Here is a 22,140-nt window from a genome sequence, read left to right on the forward strand (position 1 = left end):
CATTGTTGTTATAACACAGCAGCGCGCTGACCTACTGAGTTAAATGTGTCTCATGTTGACATTTTGAGGCCATTAAATGTCTGTTTCAAATTGCATTCTTGACTGAATTTATTATTTCTGTCCCCCACATCGTGCCTGTTGCTTTGGTCAAACATTCTGAACCAGCCTTTGTCAGCATGGCTGTTTGAACTCAAGGAGGAGTTTTTTTTTACTCCGGCTCTTCATTTACATCAAGCGGACAGAGCAATCTTGTTGTGCGAGCAGAATGCAGCTCTGATCCAGTCGAGGACCTTGGCCTGTGTGCTGTGTCACAGGCCAAATGCTTATTATGACTGGAGCAACGGTCCATTGTTTGCTTCTGAATGAGCTCTCTGTCTTAATCTGGCCTTAGACTGCTTAAAGTCTCTTACACACAGCAATGCACACACACTCCAAAGTACAGTTGACTAAAAACCTCAAATCATCGTGTTACACCGCACGTAGAGCAAAACAGTAATGTCAGCAGATCCAGGGGTTTGCCTGTATGATTTTGCGGTGCATTTGGTAAATAGTTTTATCCAAAAGGCATCGGGTATGCCATCAGAACATACATTTCTATCACATGGGATATAACTAACTGACAGTAGGCTAGCTAGGTTGCAGAGCTTTCATTCGCTCTTCAACTCTTTATTGAATGAACTCATGTACAGTCTTAAAAACAAAATGCCATGGAGTAAACAGCACAGTACAGAGAAAATGGAAAGATTCTCAGAGAGCTATTGTGATGCTAGCATGTTCCCGGCTTGCTTGTGTGTTGGCCTTTAACAGTGACGGTGTGCTGAGTCACTGTAAGGACCAGCAGCAGGGTCGTCTATATGTTTCTGTTTGTACTGTATGTATACAACAGGCTCCTGCTGGAGAGGGGGACATTATACATGATGTTAGTACAAGTTGTTTATCCATTCTTTCACAGAGCCATGCAGAGTGAGAGATCTGTGGCCTTACTTGGGAATGCCATATGCCTCTATACCTGCAGCAGCAGTATGTACACTGAAAGAGAGAGAGAGAGAAAATCTAGTGATGATGACTGATATGACCATGCAGCAGCAGAGACAGACAGACAACAGTAAACGGACTCTTCTGGAATTAGGGTCAAGGGTAGCAGAGAGGAAGACTAATACACTGGAGTGGAGAGAAATATTGCAACAACCCTTAGAATGTATCTTTTAATGGAGCAATCTGCCCTTCTTCCTGTAGCAGAAAAAACTGCACACTGTGGCTCAGTATACTGAGCGAATTGGCCTGTCCTGACCTCTAGTGGCCATAAGTTAAAACAAACATTTTAGTGAAAACACCAGAATAGACTCCACAGACTATCATGTGTTCATTTGCTTTCAACGTGTTTCTGTATCAGAGATGTTCACAAGTCATTTTTTGGAAGTCCAAGTTGAGTCTCAAGTCTTTGAGCTCGAGTCCAAGTCAAGTCTCCAGTCTCTGGCCATCTGATCTGTCCCTAACACTGTATTGTTAAATCTTATGAATTCAGAGCATGTCCTGTAGCTCCATCCATACAGTACAGCATCAAAATCAGGTGTAGGATAACTTTATGGGGTCTACTGCAATAAAATCTGAAGAAACACAAATTAAGAACTCTGTTTCAATTTCATAACTGTATTTTTCAACATTTTGGTATCTGCACCAAAGAATGCATGTTTGTCTGTGTTACTAACTGGCTGTAAAGCCCAACCTCATCATGCATTACACTTTTCAGTGTTCAAAGTGTGAGGGAAACATCTGTATTGAAAGTTAATACACCAACCATGGTGCAAACGTGAGAACTGATACTTTCTGTATTGCTATTTAACAACAACCTGATGAAATATTAACCTAAGGCTGTCACATCATATGGATACAACTATAAATATACAATGTGCCTGTTCCCAGCATTAGCACAAGACTTTGCGATGGTTAGCTTGTTACCTGTGACGATATATGCTAAATGTAACGTCTCTTTCACATTAGCAAGTGACTGACCTATCTGGGAGCGTTTTGAGATGCCTGATGAAGTTCGACGTTCCGGCATCATTTATGTTGGTGCCACACACCTTGTATGTAGCTGTTCTCTTACTGTCACTGTTTACCAAGTTATTGAAAGCAAAACTAATGACAAAAGGCACAACTCTGGGAGGACTTGGTGTCGCCATCATCAATGCATTTTTTGATATATGAGTGCGCGCACATAAGGCATAGCGCATGCGTTACGTTGCACATTATGGCAAAGGACAGGGGACACGCAGCTCGTCATACGTTTCCCCAAGAAAATAGAAATACATGAATACATTTAGATTTAAAAAGCAATAATTGCATGAAAACAGGTTGTTGACGAGTCTCGAAGCTCGAGTCCGAGTCAAGTCTGAAGTCACTGTTTGTGCGACTTCAGTCGCACTCAGTTCTCACTTCTCAGTTCTTGATTATCAATTAATTAAATTAAACTTTATTTGTATAGCACTTTTCATACATATAAAATGTAACACAAAGTGCTCTACAGAATCCACACAAAGAGATAAATGACATAAAATGTCAAAGAGGATTTGTTATCAGCCTGTACTGGCTCTAAATGAAACCATGTGTGTTGAGGTGAAACCACACAGAAGCAGCCCCGGAAGCTGCACAGGCAATGCATGTGCCTGTCACAGCCTGGGAAACTGCCAGCAGTCGTTTTCTTTGGGTGTGACTTCACGTGCAGTGTGATGTGAAACTAAAAGATTAGATAAAACTGCAGCCATTTCGTCTAACTAGTTTTGCATTTCATAGTCAGGTAAAAAAAAGATGCTACACATCTGAAACCATAACTGTATTACGAAAGGACAAATAGCTACTCCTTGCTATCAGTAACCTCAGGAGAGAAGTTTCAGAGGACTAATAAACTAATAAACAGCAACGAAGTATTTGTATTTCGTAACAGTAACTAAGTATTTACACTTCTTTACTGTACTTAAGTATGTTTTTCACATATCTGTACTTTACTTAAGTAGAATACATTTACTTTGTTACATTTTGCAGCAATTATCTATACTTTCTACTCCACTACATTTCTACAACGTTCCGTTACATTTTCGGATCAGTTTTCCCCCTGCCAAAACGTCTTCCTGACCGTCACACGTTTGTCTCACCAGTGAAGTTTGGTTGCCATAGATACTGTATATATGGGGCACCGCCGATCCTTCATCTGCTTCCAAGCCGGGTCCGGTGCTCCAGAGCCCGGGCGCAGCGCCGCTGACCCTCGGTCATACAGCCGCCGGTAAAAGTGAAAATGTTTTTTTTATTATTCCTGTTTTTAAATCATAGTTGCAATCTATTTCTGTCCACAGCATCGTTTACTTCTCCACCAGGCTGCGTAAAGGCCCAGACACACAGCGCTGATAATCGGCCGTTGGACAGTCTGGCGAGGTCAGTGACTCGAGTCTGTTCGGTGTGTTCCATGCCGTCGCCAGTCCGAGGCCTTCATTTGGGCCGATTTGACATGTTGAATCGGAAGGCGGGCACTGCCGGCAGTCGGACTCAAATGACCCATCTGATTGGTGGAGAGCTAACCCGGAAACAGGGAGCGGAATGAGCGTCTCTCAAAATCTGACGAAAAGCTTTCAAACTGACCTGTATGGCTTATTTTTCTTAAAATGTTTTCAGAAACACGTTTCGGTGAACTATTTTAGTCCAATATGAGATCGTATTCTGAACAAGCCGCCATGACAGTCTGGCTCTGAATTTCCGGAGAAGCCAGACCCACGTGACGCATTCGTCCAATCAGCTGCCGGTTTTCATTTTTGGGCGACAATACAGATCAGCGCCGCCTGCTGTTATGGAGACGTATTACGTCACGTCGCTTTGTTGTGTTCCGAGGCATATTTTTGACCAACTCGGGGAGACTGATCAGTCACACTGCTGACGTCTGGCTGTCTGGGCGTTCATATCTATATATGAACCTCTTCACATCCGCCTCCCAAATTTCCGCTGCTTCACACACTTTATTTCAAGTGAAAAAATATAAATAAACGTCTTAAAACACATTCATGAATAAAACCAACCGCAGAAACATCCAACAGGAAACACAGCAACAGAATACACGGCAAACAGAATGAACCATGATCCGACCCCAGACAAAGACAACACAGAGACTAAATAAACCAGGTAATGAGGACTAACAAGGGACGGGTGACACTAGGCTGGGAAGACAGGTGAAACACATTAGGGCAATCACAAAGGAGGGAAAACTAAAGACCGGAAGTAAACTAGACAAGACGAGGGAGACAAGACGGACTTCACAATCATGACACCCTTTGTAAATTACGGGTCGCTAGACACAGTGCCCTCACTGACCAAGGTGCAAACTAACCAACTAACCAATTTCTTTTTTGGTAATATGCAAATAAGATTAAGAGAATAAATCGTTCTTTTACTTAAGTACTTAGATTCAGTACTGCTGCTAATAAAGCACACATATACGCCTCTATGCACAATTAATGCTGTGATAAACAACAGTTTTAAAAAAGGAAGTGTAGTATCTGATAGGGGAAGCTATCTCCAAACATTGCAGGATGCCAAACAGAGACAGATAGTAATCTGCAATACAGTAAAGTAGTGTAGACACAAACTGCATGCCCTCAGATTCTGCTGTGTCCACCCACCAGAACCACTGCATTAGACATTTACAGAGGTAAGAGAAAACTAACATCTGTCTCCCCATGTGTTTTCTTTTAGATCAATGTCTTTACCAGGAAGTGCTGGTTTGTTGTATTCTTAACCACACACTCACACTCTGCTTGTGCCCAATACTGCATGCATCTTAACTAGAGATGGTCCGATACCATTTTTTGCTTCCCGATTCTGATACCTGAACTTGCGTATCGTCCGATACCGAGTACTGATCCGATACCAGTGTGTCATATATTTTATTAGGTTTTAACAGCTGTATACTACTATCCCTGTATGGATGTGATATGATTTCTATCTTTGTTGTCTGTCTGGCTCAGGTTTAACTCTTTGTGAAACATGAATGCCACAGAACGTTCTTTTATTCTGCAGTTTGACAGTTAGTTATAACGGAAAAAGAACATAAATAAACTACTTTAACGTAGATTTTCTTTAGGGCTTTATTACGTGGTATCGGATCGGTGCATTAACTCCAGTACTTCCTGATACCGATTCTAGAGTTTTAGGCGGTAACGGAGCTGATACCACAACTCTAGTCTTAAGTTTTGGCTGAGTTGTTGGCTCAGTGATGTTACAAACGGTAGAAAAACACTTGCATGCACGAGGACAGAGCTTCCCCTTCGCCTGATCACACAGCCCACACCAGACAGCACCACCCCATGCAAAAACAAGCAAACAGAAACCACATCTTTGGCGGGTTAATATAGACTCACTCACATGCACACACTGACAGCTCTCTGCTGCTTTTGTGCGACAGGAAGGTTTGCTGTTGACCCCGTTTGCCACTGTGCCGCGCGAGGAGGAGAGAGTGTCTGGGCATCAGCCTGCTGTTATCAGACAAGTATGAAGCTACTAGAATATGTGGTTGCTGGTGGTCACTCTTGGCTCTGAACACACCCCTCTGTCCATTCTGATCATTACGGGAGACGACAGAGAAGCACAAGGTAATCTTACAGTTTGGGTTGAGAGAAATAATGTGTGAGGCGGTCACACTGCTGTGCTTTGTCTGAACATTTTGTGGTGAAAGTCACGTTTATTATTAAATCCTCTTTCACTTAGCATTCAAAATGTTTACTGTATAATGTATGTCAAAATGTATCAGTATGTATGTATTACTAGATGTATTTTACAGGCATTATTCAAGGTAAATTAGGTGTTAATGGTATTATTGTCAAATGTCTCTGTTGTTGTCATGCAGGCTAAATTATTTGCCTGCTAATTTGAGAAACTGTTCAAATGAGTTTAAAAATGGACAATTTCACCTCGAACCTGCCTACGTATTACTTCCTTAAATTCAAGTCTGCCAACGTGGTTGCTTAAACTTAACTGTATAGGTGACGCGCGGGAATCCGTTGACTGATAGCCCGCGGCCATAGCAGTCCAAGAGTCAAAACTGGTGAAAACTACATCCAAGCAGATAAAAAAAAAGCAGTTTCTTCCTTCCCCTCTGGGGTCGGCAGAGGAAGGGTGTGGTGTCATCTTGATGGCAGAAGGAAAAGCGATGCCTCAGTGATAAGCAGAACAAATGCTTTGTCTTGCTTCCACACATTTCCTGCTGCAATGTTTGACAGACAGAGACAACTCTGATTTATTACACATTTTTCAGTATTTTTCACAAGTCTGTTTAATTTGGCATCCAGCAAATACATTGCACAGAAAAAAAGAATCATTTGCATACCTTAAGAAAGCCAAGTCATGATTTAACTAGATGATTCATACTAGAACGATGTGAAATCCTTTCGTGGCAGGCCAGCTTAGGGCACTGTTACATTTGTGAACTACAGGAATTTGATGTTTAATGTTTTCTGTAATATATGTAATGTCATATTTGCACAACACTTTGTAAAAGTTACAACTAATGGCTTTATTATTATTTTGACAAATCATCAATCAACAACTTTTGGGGGTGCCAGGTCGAGAAAAATCGTGTTGGCTGCTGTTTATCATCCACCAGCATGACTACTAATATAGTACAGGCATTGTGCAACATGACCCCACACAAATTGCAACAGAAACTCTTTCAACTGATCTAGTCTCATAAAAGTCTCCTCTGTAACATACAAAAAGTCCTAAGAGATCCAAGTGGTGGAAAGGTTTGAAAAATACTGTAATCGGTGATGCCACAATTTCCCATTGCAGCCCATGTTAAGGGGAGATACCACTACTACTATTTTAACTAACAGATATCACTCCCCAGTGATTATTTACATTAAGACAATATTTTTTTGTAATGGACTTTTATGTTTATTTATGCAAATGAGACATCATCTAATTAAATATGTGCTGATTTGCACAAATAAAAGTATTTGATATTTTTCAACTTGGACCCTATTTTTCAATGAATTGGTGTTTAAATAGTTTATATCCACGATGTTCCACTTCCAGGATTGCTCCGGTGAGCAGAATTTCACTCTTTTTGGCCGGTTGCCCGTTTCCTTCCTCTTTCTTTGTGTTGGTGTTCTAACCTCTGGTGGATTTGTGAGGACTGTGGTTAACTGCTCCTCAGATCTCTGCAGGGTAAATCCAGACAGCTAGCTAGACTATCTGTCCAATCTCAGTTTTCTGTTGCACGACTAAAACTACTTTTGAACGTACACGTTCCACCAAAACAAGTTCCTTCCTGAGGCTATTTAGCAGAGGCACCGTGGCTCCGTCCGGCGCTCAGCACCGCCCATGACGATTGTGACTGGTTTAAAGAAATGTCAATAAACCAGAGCACATTTTTCTCCCATCCAGGAATGCTGTGTGGACTAGCCAGACCCTCCTCCGCAGCGCTGTGGAGGAAGGTCTGGCAATGCGAGACTATAGTGTCTAAGTGACTAATGTGAATACAAATCTTTGAAATCTTTCGAAATCTTTGGTCCAGTATTGAGTGAGAATGCTGGAACTGGCAGCTCCGAACCAGGCAGCAATGGAAAATGCACACTGTCAATGTCTGTCCACTGAAAGTGCTGTTTTTGCCACTGACAGGCTCAGATTATTATTATATAACATATTATTATATAAGTGTCTGACAACATTATGGAAAGGATCCTTACAGAGATAGACCTTTTTGTTAAAGAATAAGATCCATTTAGTTTAACATGAAAAAGGCCCCGAAAACACCATCACCAAACCCACCAGACTCCATTTATCATTCACTTAGACACAAAAACATGGAAAAATAAGGGTCCAGGTTGAAAAAAAAAACCTAAGTTACCCTTATATTATATAATAATTTATAATATTTATAAATAAATATTATTTTACGAAGCCAAAAAGTGAAAAAAGGGTCCGTTTAAGAAACACCTTTATTCATGCACATTAGCACATATTTAGGAAGATAATGTCTCATTTGCATAAATAAACATAAAAGTTCAGAAAATTTGTAATACAAAAAATATTGTCTTAATGTAAATAATCAACTGGGGAGTGATATCTGTTAGTTAAAATATTTTCCCTATTCACCTGTAGTATCTCCCTTTAACATGGGCTGCAATGGGAAATTGTGGCATCACCGATTACAGTATTTTTCAAACCTTTCCACCACTTGGATCTCTTAGGACTTTTTGTATGTTACAGAGGAGACTTTTATGAGACTAGATCAGTTGAAAGAGTTTCTGTTGCAATTTGTGTGGGGTCATGTTGCACAATGCCTGTACTATATTAGTAGTCATGCTGGTGGATGATAAACAGCAGCCAACACGATTTTTCTCGACCTGGCACCCCCAAAAGTTGTTGATTGATGATTTGTCAAAATAATAATAAAGCCATTAGTTGTAACTTTTACAAAGTGTTGTGCAAATATGACATTAAATATATTACAGAAAACATTAAACATCAAATTCCTGTAGTTCACAAATGTAACAGTGCCCTAAGCTGGCCTGCCACGAAAGGATTTCACATCGTTCTAGTATGAATCATCTAGTTAAATCATGACTTGGCTTTCTTAAGGTATGCAAATGATTCTTTTTTTCTGTGCAATGTATACTTTCCACCACTTGGATTTCTTGGGACTTTTTTATATATTATAGAGGAGACTTTTATGAGTAATAAACATTTGTCAGATTTGTGGGAGATTCACCCCTTTTCTCTCACAAAATGCATGTACTACTCCTGCTTTTAGCTGTTAACTAGCTCTTTAGCTCATCAGGAGGACCATTCCAATGGACTCTTGCAGCACTTACCTTCTGGGGGGGAAAAAAGCTGCATGTGGGGCGAATTACATTTATGAACTACTTATTAATATTTATACCCGGTTGTTGTGGAAACTCTGTTTACTTAAGGCTAAGTAGTGCTGCTTTAATTACATATTAAATGAATAATGTAATTTTTTTTTACAGTTAATTGCAAGAGAGACATTTATGATTGCTTACATTGCATAATTTCTGCAATCTTACACCATTTCTATCAATGCTGTATATGACTGTAACTATATCCGTAGCAGTGGACTTGATGGCCTATTAGAATGTGAAACTCATGACAACTTTATTAATAGCTTCCCAACATTTGAAACTGCTGACATGATAGCGTTTGATAAAGACAGGAACCCACAAACATTGTCTGCATTTGTAATTGTTAACAACAGCCTTTCTCCAGAAGGTAAGATGTCTGAAAGTCCTTTGGAGTCTTCCTGATGAACTAAAGATAAGCATGAAACTGAAAGAAACTGCAAACTGCAGTTAGCGAAACAATCTCAACAGCCAACTGCTGTTTCCAATGTCAAAAAATAAACTGTCAACTTCTACTTTCAAGAAGTCTTCAAAATACTCACAAACGTTCTCTACTGAGGAGGATCATGGTCCTTGTATTGTAGTGAGATGTTTTTTTTCTTCACAACCTGGCAACCCAAGTGTTTTCCTTATTAATAACTTATTATAACAGATCCATGAAGCGTTAGTAAATTATGGTAAAAATCAATTAGTTATACCCTATGAAGTCTTTATAAAGGATGTCGTATTAAAAAATGTTAGTTATTATTTGGTATTTTTTAGAAATTATATGTTAGAAAATAATGCTTCTGTGTAGCTCACCTGGTAGAGCGTGCGCCCATATACAGAGGCTGGTCCTTACCACAGCGGCTGCAGGTTTGGTTCCGACCTGCTTCCCTTTGCATGTCATTCCCCCTCTCGCTCCCCTTTCATGTCTAAGCTGTCCTATCAAATAAAGGCCTATAATGCCAAAAAGAAATAATCTTTAAAAAAAAAGAAAATAATGTTTATAGTATCAATTCCATTAGCTGTCACCTCTCATTTTTCTCTTTTAGGTGTTCAGTGATTGTGGGTTACAAGATGCAGGATTGATCAGGGGAAAGGGTTGTTGAGTTATGCCACCAGTGTCTGTGTTGGAGAGGAAATGATTGTGAATACATCTGGAGTGTGGGACGAGTCCCAGGCCAACTCCTCCTTACAATGTGGACACAACATGACCAGCTGGGATCAGCGCATGGACAAGATGTACACCTACTTCTACCTGCTGCTCTTCATCCCCGGGCTGCTGCTCAACACCACTGCTCTCTGGGTCCTCTGCAGACACATTAGGTACACACACACACATGCACACGCGTGCACTCGCACACACACACACACACACACACACACACACACACACGCACACACACACACACACGCACGCACACACACACACACACACACACATATAAAGCCTCACACACGTTCTGGACATGACTAACTCTGCATGTTGCTCCACAGTAAGAAGACCAAGGCGGTGATCTTCATGATAAACCTGGCATTAGCAGACCTGGCCCACATCCTGTCTCTGCCCCTCAGGATTTATTATTACTTCACACACACCTGGCCCTTTGGACGAAGCGTCTGCCTGTTCTGCTTCTACCTCAAATACCTCAACATGTACGCCGCCATAGTGTTCCTGGTAAGCAGGCAGTAAAGTGGAAATAATCCCGGAACACTGTGAGGATACTTGAACATGACACCTGCCATTTCTAATTATTTATAAGGAGTTAAATGTCAATGCATAACAGTAGGTCATTCGAGTCTAAGCCTCTCTTCTCCTTGACGAAACAAATGTACTTTCCTTTGCTTTAAATCTTGTTTTTCTGACAATTTTTTTTTCTTGTTTCCAGGTGTGTATCAGCATGCAGAGGTGCGTCTTCCTGCTCAACCCGTTCTCTGCCCGCCGCTGGAGGCGGCGCTATGACCTGTTGATCAGTGTCGTAGTGTGGGTGGTGGTCGGTCTGGCCTGCTCGCCTTTCATCTTGATGCGGAGCAGCAGCAGCTCCACCAGCACCACCAGCCCTGGTGTCAGCACACAGACCGTCTACAACATGTCCTATCCTCTGGAAGCCACTCCTACCCAGCATCCCTTAGGTTACATCACTTCACCCTCGTCTCTGAGCCCCAGCAGCTCCATTCATAGCTCTTCCAAAGACACCTGTTTCAGGCACTTGCCCATGCGTCGTCTGCGGCTCTCTGTGGCAGTCACCATGATGGCTTTCGGTGAACTGTTTGGTTTCTTAATTCCTTTGGCCTGCATCAGTTTCAGCTCCATCCGCATCGCCCGCTCTCTCATCCAGAGACAGACCCAGGATCAGTCAAACACAGATGATCTCAACTTGTCAGCACGCAGCCGACTCCAGTCCGTCACCTCCAACAGTCAGACGGATAAATATCACGAAAAGCAGATGCACGCTGAGAAGAGGCGTGCTCTACGGATGGTGCTGAGCTGCTTTGCCCTCTTCCTGATCTGCTTTGCCCCCTACCACCTCAACTTCCTGCTCTACCTGATGGTGTCGCAGGACATAGTGTACGACTGCGCGACCAGGTTGGCCGTGCATCAGTTCCACCCGATGTCTCTGTGTCTGGCAAGCCTGAGCTGCTGCCTCAACCCTCTGCTTTATTACTTTCTGACAGCCGAGTTCAGACAGCACCTGACCAGGCGCACCTCCTCCTTCACCACCTCGCTGCTCTCCTCCCCGATCAGCTCGCCAAGAGAGCGGCCTGCCCCGGGCCGACTGATGAGCATGGAGAGTAGCTGCTCAGGAAAGGACTACCAATATTCAGAGGCAAAATAGTTTAAATGACACAGCTGAACATGACAGATGCAGTCCAACTTGGAAAACGAGATGATTTCAAATGTCACAGCTGTCTGAATACAAACTGACCAGAAAAGCTTTGACCTTAAATGTAAACAAGAGGACATCGCTTTAGAACAAACAAATCTTCATTCGGCAACTGTAATGATGTCTGTGCTTCAGAATGAGTGTGCACACAATATCTATGTTAATATCATCACAGTCGCCTCATGTACATAAGCTACAGCTAGTTGTTTCAACAACTTTAAATAAGCTATGTCATTAATGTCAAAAGCTGTATGTAAATGTCTTGTAAATAAAAGCGCTGTCTGCCTGTATCCAGTGCTGTGATGTCTGTGTTGCTCTATAACAAGGTTTCCTCTAAGTGACAGCAAGTGAATACAGGAGCCAGCTTATTTGAGCTATACTTCCTCTCACAATGCAAAATGGTGAAGACAGTTGGCAGCAGTTGAAGCAGCTTTGAAAACCGGTAACTGCCAGGCTCTGATGTCGGTTTTTAAACTGAAAAGTCATCCCCCCCAACCACCCACCCACCTCCTCTTGCATCTGCTAAACCCAAGTCTGTGCCAACACTGAGACTACCCCCGCCCCCGGGCAGATGTCTGCAGCCCACCTTAGGAAGAACCACCAGTTGTCTGATTCACCCACCAAACTGTACCCACTTCTGATCTTTTCCACTGCCATACTCCAGCATTGCATCCAATTTCATCTGCTATTCAGTTACTGAAAATATTGTGTTGAGAAATATGTGAGAGAAAGAGACTTAAAAAAGGCCAAAATAAAAAAGTATTGATTCTCAGTCCTGATATATTGATATACAATGATTTCATCTGCCATTAAAAGCACACACGTGGCTTATAAGGGAAAAAGCAGACATAATAGCAGAAGTTATGGTGTCAAAAAATTTTTGTAAACCACACCCCCACACTCACAGGAAGCCCTGTGTGTGCTGAAATCCCCAGTACAGCAGAGGCACTGAGAGAAAGACAGACAGACATAGAGAGAGAACAAGATGAGAAATTGAACAGCAAATAACTTTAGATTATAGAAAACACAGACAGTATAAACTGGATGGGAGAGTGAGAGAAAAGAATGAGGAAGGGAGAGGGCGGGACATAGAAGAGAGTAAATAGTGTTATAGGGGAAGAAAGGGGGGTCGGTGGTAGTACGTGTGTTGGCTGATGCTTCACCCTCCTGCTTTTTGATGCGACACAGCCTCCAGCTTGAAGACAGAGGTGAGATATTAATTGTCGATTCCTTTAAAAGAAGTTGTGTCTTTTGTGTGAGAGGCTGTATCAGCTGGATGCCTTCAGTGTGGAGTCATGCCTCATGGGGGATCTCGCATGTTTCTCCAACCTGAGGAATGTCTGTTATGTTGAGGGTGTGAATGTGTGTCTGCAGGCCAGTGTCAGGGTGTTTCTTGTCTCTGTCTGTGTATCTGGGGATGGGGATCTTGACATGTTTTGTGTGTTGGAACAGCACATGTGGAGGGAGCTGAGTGCTGGCCCCTAACATTTTGGGTGCTGATACATGAGGCAAGATGTCGTGTCTGAGCGGAAAAGCTAATAGGCGCCAAAAACCCAGAGAGGGATGAATCACAGTGGATTAAATAATGTGTTTCCATTGGCAAGATATGATAACTAAAAGTGCTCAATCCTAAGGTAGGGGTGCACCTCTTTTTCGAAACACAGATATTTCATATAACTTTAATATCAACAAGATCCAATCCATACAATGATGTCCCTGTCTTGATAAGATGTTGTGTTGTTACCGGCCATTTCATACTGACAAGGTTGGCATTGATAGGTCATCATTGTGCACATAACACTGCTGCCATAAGCCGCAAGGAGGAAACGAAAGAACAGTAATTGGTCATCACTCAAAAGTCCTTTGAGATCATATAAGACTATATGCTATCTATAAGCCTCTGAGGGAAGCATACCGTACGTGCCTCAGTGAGAGTAATGAGAGAAGAATCACACTGAAACAGTTGCACATAGGTCAAAGGTTAGTGAGGCTAAAAGGAAGACTGGGGACTGAGGGTCCACTGGGAGATCTTGAAGTAGGACAAAAGGCAGTCGGCGAGCAGAGGCCAGAGCGCTGTGGATATCTCTATAAAATCCCCTCTTTACTTATACAAAGTCCCTCTGCTCATTAACCTCCCCCTGGGAAGTACTGTTCTTAAAGTGCTCATATTATGCTCATTTTCAGGTTCATAATTGTATTTAGAGGTTATATCAGAATAGGTTTACATGGTTTAATTTTCAAAAAGCACCATATTTTTGTTGTACTGCACATTGCTGCAGCTCCTCTTTTCCCCCTGTGTGTTGAGCTCTCTGTTTTTGCTACAGAGTGAGGCTCTACAATCAGCACTGCTCTCAGTAGACCACATGGACAAAATATACACACCAGGACTGATAAAACATAAGACATACAATAAAACATGTGACTTTGCAGTTACTGTAAATACATTTTACTTGTACTTTTACATTTTACTATTTACTGTGCAATTAATGTAAATACATTTTACTATTTTAATATTTACTCTATTTAATATTTATTATTGTTGTGTGTTAACGTGTGTCCTCTACTTTCCTCTTATCCCTTGCTGCTGCAACAGTGTGAATTTCCCCATTGTGGGATTAATAAAGGATTTTGAATCTTGAATCTCACTTCTGTTCCATCTTTGTTGGGAGTCGCACATGCTCAGTAGTTAGGTAAGGACTACTAGCCAGTCAGAAGCAGAGTATGAGGGCGTGCCCTGACAGTACCTAGGTAAGGACTACTAGCCAGTCAGAAGCAGAGTATGAGGGCGTGCCCTGACAGTACCTAGGTAAGGACTACTAGCCAGTCAGGAGCAGAGTATGAGGGCGTGCCATGCTAGCAGCTAGGCGAGCATTATAACGTGTGTTCCAAAGTGACCACGTTTGTCTCTGAAGTAAAGGCTGGACTACAATAGAGCTGTTTGGAGCAGTTTGTGAACAGTGTTTTCTGTTGGAGATGGTAAGTCCCTTTGGGGGGGACTTTGGGCTTTTTCACTTTGTAAACCTATAACATGCGCAAAAAAAATATTTAACACAATAAAGGAAAGGGAAAGCATATTATGAGCACTTTAAGTACAATTATGAGGTAAATGTACTTTACTTGAGTATTCTGGCTGTTCTCATTGACTGTTTGTAGTTATACCTACGATAAGTAATGCACTATTTCATTTGTACATAACCCACATAATCATGAGCCAGGATGTGCTGTGAGACAAAGTGTGTGTAGAGAGGAGGTTGGGCTGGATGGGTCAAACAAACACAGGTTGTTGTTTTTTACCCAGGAGACTGCTGTTCGTGTCCAGTGTGAAAGCAAAAGTCAACTTAATCAAACATACTTTTGTTACGCAACTTACATTTACTTAACCAACGCCACTTTAGTCAGGAACAATCTCGTCACAGATTGAACCATTTATTGCAAGTCACAGTTATGCTTGGCGCTGATCATAAGCGCCGATTTATGTTTTCCTCCGTGGGTGCTTTAAAGTGCCCATATTATGAGATGGAATTTGGGGTGTTATTTTGTGTCTCTGGTGCTTCCACACACATACAAACTTGGAAAAAAAACATCTACGTCATTGGCTGAAACATTTGGTATGTGCTAACCACTTTAGCTAATACCACATCAGCTAGCTGTTTCTCCAACTTCGGTCAGTACAAGGCAGGATTAGCTGGGAGACTTCTTCTAAACGAAGGCGCACTTCCAACTTTGCGTGAAATACCTGTGGAACAGGGACATGGAAGTAGTTCTATAGCGTTGTAGCAGTGTTTTGCCATTGAGAACAAGGTGGCTAACCGCTAGCAGTGCTAGCTTCTAGCTAGTAGTCCTTACCTAGCTACTGAGCATGTGCGACTCCCAACAAAGATGGAACAGAAGTGAGAGATCTCACTCTGTAGCTAAAACAGAGAGCTCAACACACAGGGTGAAAAGAGGAGCTGCAGGAATGTGTAGTACAACAAAAATATGGTGTTTTTTGAAAATGAAACCATGTAAACCTATTCTGGTACAACCTCAAAATTATGAACCTGAAAATGAGCATAATATGGGCGCTTAAAAAAAAAAGTAGTCAAAAAATGTTTGCATTTCAGAACCTTAGGAAATGGACAGCGGCCGACACGAACACACACGCCTATTAACTCGATAATAAAGTAGGCTATCTGTCAACTCAGGACAGCGCCACTTCTCACAAATACAGATAGGATTGGAGATGAAAAGTTTAACTGACAAGTAACCGCAATCAGCTTCATGGGAAATTAAGAATTAATGCCACCTGTCTAGTAGCCTAAACATGAATTAGTAGGCCTGGGCCTGGCTATTGATGTTACATGAAGATACAGCAGCACACAGTAGTAGTAGTAGTAGTAGTATTAGTAGTAGTAGTAGGCCAACAAAGCTACCACATGTTGAATTAGATTTGTTGACTCACCATTGCGGTTAATTGTTCAGGAGGAACGTGTCTCTGCGCTGTGACTGTGACTTAGCACCAACTGCAATGCTTAATTTTAAATGAATGTAGCCTACTGGCAGTCTGTCACACATGGGTGCTCCGCTCTTACAGTTTTTGCCCATTGCTTACACACTAAAAACGAATGCTTAGACCAAAGCCTCAATACCTAAACTTCTTGTAGCATTCCTTAAACACAGTGTAACCATAGCTTAAACACATTGTCAAATTTGCACTTTGTTTGCAATTCTTTAACACACTTGTTGCGAAACACTACACACGTTTTCTTACATTAGACACTTTGTTCAAAAACGAAATCTCCTGTTGTCATTGGGAAAACACTCACACTCACACAAAATGCAGAAGTCATCTGGCAATTGTAGGAACTTAGATACAGACCTGAAAACACTTGCACAGAAAACAGAAGACCAATCGGTCTTAGCACTACAGACAGGCCTCAGGTAAACCATTTTGAGGACTTGGCGGCATGAAGGCAATGAGAGTCAGAGTAAGAGGAGGACAAAGAGACAGAGAGGAGTCGGACGTGGAAGAGACATCTCCTCTGATGTTGACGAGGTCTTGTGTCCAGATCCCCACCACACACACACACACACACACACACACACACGCACACACACACACACAGAGTAACTCAAATGGTGCTTGTGTGTATGATTTTGTTGCAAGAATTTCATTTTTAGAAAGGAGTGTTAAGTTTTGATTGCAGTGTTTCATTTTGTCATAGATGTGAGTTGTTAATCTCCAAGTGCTGTCTGATTGGCTTGTGTGGAGAGTTTTGACTTAATGAGCCAAATTCTGCAAAAAGTGTGTAAGCAATGGGCAAACACTGTAAATGAACCGCCTTGATGTGAAAATGGCTGTGATTGGTGTGTGACTGATAGAAATGATGAATTCAATCAGCGGGCGTATGACTTCTGTGTCATGAATGCTTAATGTACATAAGTTACATAAAAAACATTCTTATTTCAACCCATACCAGGATCTTTTCCTGAACCTAACCAAGTAGTTTTGCCTAAGCAGGTTCTGCACTGCAGGGCCTTTCGCATGCGCACTGATTTCTCATGAAATTTGTAGAATAACTGTGCGGAAAATTGTGCATGACTTTTGGCAAGATATCATATGAACATTTCATATGAATGTTGTATGATGATACGTTGGAGTATTCCATTTTATGCTACTTTATACTTCTGATCCACTCCAGAAGTTATTATTGTACTTTTTATGCGACTACATTTATGTTACAGCGACTTATTAGTTACTTACCAGATTAAGATTTTACATTGAAGACACATGATGCGCTATAAAACAAAACGATTTGTTAAAGATTAAACCAGTGGTTTGCCACTTATTTGTTTTGTGACCTTTTACAAAAAAAAGTGTCTAGTTGGGGCTCCTTGTCATGTCAAAAGTTCAAAAAGTTAACATAAATTTATGTTTTTTCCTTCTTTCCTATCTTGTGACCCTTCAGAGGGGCCTGACCCGCAGGTTGGGAACCACTGGACTCAACTACCTAACAGTATATAAGGCGGTTAGATCACCAGCCACAATAGTAAAATGCTACTTACATATTAATGCATATAGAACACTACATCACTCTGCAGAACGACTACTTTTACTTTGACATTCTAAGTACATTGTGCTGATAACAGTTCTGTACTTTTACTTCGGAAGATTTTTAATGCAGGACTTTTACTTGTACTTTTACATTGTTGTACTGGTACTTTTACTTTGAAAGATCTGTGTACTAGGCTTGTGAAGAGGACGGAGCGTGTCTGACAAAGTACATGATAAATAATAATCAGTGTTATTCAGAAAACACCTTTGTGTAGTTAGTGTTATTTCCCATACACTACTAAAACAGTAACATACTGACTGTTTAGAATACGTCCTAAAAATGTTAAGGCAACTGTTGATGATGTGGATCATCAGTACTACCTATTTATGTCACATTATTCCCTTTCTGCTCATCAAACATAATCATGTTCTAAATAGTTATCATGTTAAAGTAACATGATTTTTTTTTTTAAAACATATGATAAAAGCAAAACAAAAGTTTCATCTGTAAAAATACTGAAAGACCAGAACAATGAAAATCCAAACTAGTTCTCTTTTTCCTGTCCCATACTTAGCTTAGGGATCGGTTCAGTCTGAGTCAAATCAGATCATAAAAAGAGACAAAACTACATAAAACAAGGATGAATCTTCACTGCTCACATGTGAGTTCATAAACAGTTTATATGGGTTAAAGCAAAAAGGAAAACCCATGCCTAACCAGCGTACACTTACTGATGTTTACAGCAGTGGGTGGATGACACCTACAAGCTGCAAGCTCAGTTCCAGACATTACTGTGTGTTTCCATTTGAAGTTAAAATCATTATGTGAAGTATATCAGTGTTGACTTCTACCTCAGAGTTTTGTTTTTAAAATCTTCTTGACCCTCCCTGTTGTCCTCGGGTCAAATTTCACCCATTTTCAAAAAGTTTCTATATCAGGAGTTTGTCAAAAAGAAAATAATGTGGATGGTTCCATACAACGCTTTTCACAAGTAAAAGAAATCATTAGTTCAGTACATTCATTGAATTTGGGTGTTTTATTTAATTTTATAGCATTTGAAAAAAAAAAAAAATGATGAAAGAAAATTGAAAAAAAAGTGATGGAAAATGTCAAAAAAATTAAAAAAAAATTAAAAAGTCTTTTAAAAAAAAAGCGCAGAAAAAATCGACAAAAACATCTGAAAAAGTGACAAAAACTGTCAGGAAAAAGCTTCAAAAATATCGGCAAAAGTGACAAAAATGTTCACAAACTAAAAGTTACATGGTCGACTGGAAGACAACACAAGGGTTACATTGCTTTTGTTTTGTGCTGTTGGGAATGTCAAAAAGCAAGCAGTATATGTAAGTGTCACTTATTTTGGAACTGTGAATTCACCACAAACATTGTTCTTTATATCTATGTGCACTGAGAGAGAGAGCGTGAGAGACACACACACACACACACACACACACACACACACACACACACACACACACACATGCACGCGCGCTTATTATTGGCGGCCCTGCAGGTAGAGACGCTAAACAGTGAACACTGTGTGGGAGACTGTCTCTGTGGGTTTGCATATTTACTGTAAATGCCACTGCAAAAGCTGCATAACACACAAACAACCTTTTTATGTTATGCACTCTTCAAACAGATGGTATAACAAGCTGAAGCCCTGGTTGACAGGTGTGAGTGTATTTGCGTGTGTGTGTGTGTGTGTGTGTGTGTGTGTGTGGGACTGAATGCGGTACAATGTGATGTGTGTCTCATGGAGAAGGGTTTTATCCAGTAGCTATCTGTATCTGTGCAAAACATGCAAACCACACTGCTATAAATGCTGATTTATAGTGACACTAATATCATCCTGCTGACCATTTCTCTTCTCCTGTACCAGGATGCCATGTACCTGGGGTTGAATGCGCTCTGAAACATCAACAGTTTATTCGGCTGGACACTTTAACTTCACTCAAAGAAGACTGAACTCCTCCTCGCCATAATGGACAGCACGGACGCTCAAATACACCCGTCACCAGACTACGAGCAGCTTTCCTGATTCAAGCTTCCTGTTGGCAGCTTGTCTTGACAGTTAACAGTAAACAGCCACTGGCTTAAGATGAACTTTTCCAACAACAACTGTACAAGCACAGAAGATCTCAAGACGTACCAGCACTATCTGTATGCGGTGGTGTACAGTGTGATCCTAGCACCGGGCCTGCTGGGTAATGTGCTGGCGATCTGGGTGTTCAAGGTTTATGTCAGAGAAACCAAGAAGGCCGTGGTGTTCATGATGAACCTGGCTGTGGCTGACCTGCTGCAGGTAAACTTCCATGTCTTTTGTATTTCCTATTGGATTGTTTTATTAGGTGCTCAGTCATCTAATTAATTGTATACGTATGTTTCTGGTTAAGTCATCTAATCTAATAAGACTAAAATAACTTGTTATCATTGGTATTTGCTGTTCACATGAATTCTCTTTTGTGGGTGATGGTAGGGCTGCTACTAACTGATTTTCATCACTGACTAATGTATGAATTATTCTTTCAACCAGCAGTTTTAACCGATAACATTTCCCTTTAACCCCTCTAAGTTTTTAAAGGGCAACTATTATACAGTATAGCATTTTCAGGATAATGCTTGTATTTTGTGTTTGTACTAGAACATGCTGACATGCTTTAATGTTCAAAAAACACTTTTTTTCTCATACTGCCCATGGCTGCTGCACCTGTATTCACCTGCTGTATGAGACACTCTGTAGGAGCGCCTGTCTCTTTAAGCCCCCCCTCCCGAAAAAGCCCAGTGTGCTCTGATTGGCCAGTGTTGCGCCTGTCCAGTATAACAGGAGGAGAGGACGCAGAGGAGGACTAGACTATCCTCAGGCTCTCGGAGCGCTCTTGTTAAAAGACCAACAGTTTGATCTCCACTAAACCCTGAAATATACTATGCATTCCTTAAAACTAGGGGAATATAATTTACATGCTAACTAATACGTGAAAAAAACTTGGTTTCAAAATAAGGATTTGTTTTCCAATTATATTTCAATAAAAGCTGCGTCTGTTCTTTCTAAATTTGTATGAGCCTGGTGAAGAGTGAGTTGTTCCTGTTGAAGGATGAACATGTCATCATCTTTAATAAGAATCAGGAAATACAGAATACAGGAAAATCCCTAAACCAGCTAAACTTTCCTTTATTTTTATGATTCAGGATGTGTTGGTGCTGCTTTAATTGTCATAGTAATAATAATAATAATAAGCAAACAAGCCAAAATATTCCTGACACTCTCTGCTCTCCTCAGGTGCTCTCTCTGCCTCTGCGGATCTACTATTACCTGAACAACATCTGGCCCTTCGGTCATACTCTCTGCATGTTCTGCTTCTATCTGAAGTACGTCAACATGTACGCCTCCATCTACTTTCTGGTGTGTGTCAGCGTGCGTCGCTGTGAACTCATCATGTGCCCGCTGAGGTACAACTCGCCCCGGCGTAAAGGGGACTCGTTTGTGTGTGCCCTCGGCTGGCTGTTTGTCTGCCTGTGCTGCCTGCCCTTCCCTCTGCTGAGGAATGTCAGCAAGGAACCAGACCCCACTTCCAGCGGACCGGCCTTGGTGTGTTTCTCAGAGCTGCCCATGAGGGACGTCAGTATTCCAGCAGCCTGGGCCCTCCTGATCCTAGCCGAGCTGTTTGGCTTCATCATCCCCCTTATCCTGGTGTTAGCCTGCACCTGTCTGACTGCCGGGAGCCTTCGGGAGCCCACAGCGGAGGCAATTCCTGACCGAGGGGAGAAGCGGAAGGCGTTAAGGATGGTGCTAAGCTGCGCTGTGGTCTTCCTAGTGTGCTTTGCTCCTTACCATGTCACCATGCCCCTGGACTTCCTGGTTAAATCCAAAGCCTTGAGCAGCTGCACCCTCACAGACCTGATTCTGCGATGTCACCCCATCACACTGTGCCTGGCCAGCCTGAACTGCAGCCTGGACCCCCTCATGTATTATTTCACCACTGATGAGTTCAGGAGGCGCCTGAGCAAGCCAGAGATACCAGAGAGCATGACTTTCAGCAGGCGCCTGTCCTGTATAACAGCAGGAGAGGACACAGAGGAGGACTAGACTACTGTCAGGCTCTCGGAGCACTCTTGTTAAAAGACCAACAGTTTGATCTCATCCACTAAACCCTGAAATATACTATGCATTCCTTAAAACTAGGGGAATATAATTTACATGCTAATTAGTACGTGAAAACGAGGTTTCAAAATGTGAATTTGTTTTCTATTTATATTTCAATAAAAGCTGCGTATGTTCTTTCTAAATTTGTATGAGCCTGGTGAAGAGTGAGTTGTTCCTGTTATGAAGGATGAACATGT

At 41.5% G+C, this 22,140-nt stretch overlaps 2 protein-coding genes and 1 long non-coding RNA gene across 3 annotated transcripts; 2 read left to right on the forward strand and 1 right to left on the reverse strand.

The window, feature by feature from the left end:
• Positions 1 to 632: 632 nt before the first annotated feature.
• On the reverse strand, positions 633 to 5,492 carry LOC144524752 (uncharacterized). The gene is made up of 2 exons (XR_013502639.1): positions 5,407 to 5,492; positions 633 to 1,029 (listed from the first exon to the last, which is right to left on the reverse strand). It is a non-coding gene; the product is annotated as an uncharacterized LOC144524752 (long non-coding RNA).
• Positions 5,493 to 5,543: 51 nt separating this feature from the next.
• Positions 5,544 to 12,057, forward strand: p2ry10 (P2Y receptor family member 10). Its single transcript, XM_078261211.1, has 4 exons — positions 5,544 to 5,633; positions 9,935 to 10,208; positions 10,380 to 10,560; positions 10,772 to 12,057. The coding sequence occupies exons 2-4, from the start codon at positions 10,024 to 10,026 to the stop codon at positions 11,717 to 11,719; spliced, it is 1,314 nt and encodes a 437-aa protein (XP_078117337.1). The 5' UTR covers positions 5,544 to 5,633; positions 9,935 to 10,023; the 3' UTR covers positions 11,720 to 12,057.
• An 833-nt stretch (positions 12,058 to 12,890) lies between these two features.
• Positions 12,891 to 22,090, forward strand: gpr174 (G protein-coupled receptor 174). Its single transcript, XM_078261212.1, has 3 exons — positions 12,891 to 12,975; positions 19,682 to 20,104; positions 21,080 to 22,090. Exons 2-3 carry the CDS (start codon positions 19,901 to 19,903, stop codon positions 21,884 to 21,886), a joined length of 1,011 nt encoding a protein of 336 aa, XP_078117338.1. The 5' UTR covers positions 12,891 to 12,975; positions 19,682 to 19,900; the 3' UTR covers positions 21,887 to 22,090.
• Positions 22,091 to 22,140: the final 50 nt, after the last annotated feature.

The sequence above is a fragment of the Sander vitreus genome, chromosome 10, assembly GCF_031162955.1.
Source record: "Sander vitreus isolate 19-12246 chromosome 10, sanVit1, whole genome shotgun sequence".
Lineage (NCBI taxonomy): Eukaryota > Metazoa > Chordata > Actinopteri > Perciformes > Percidae > Sander > Sander vitreus.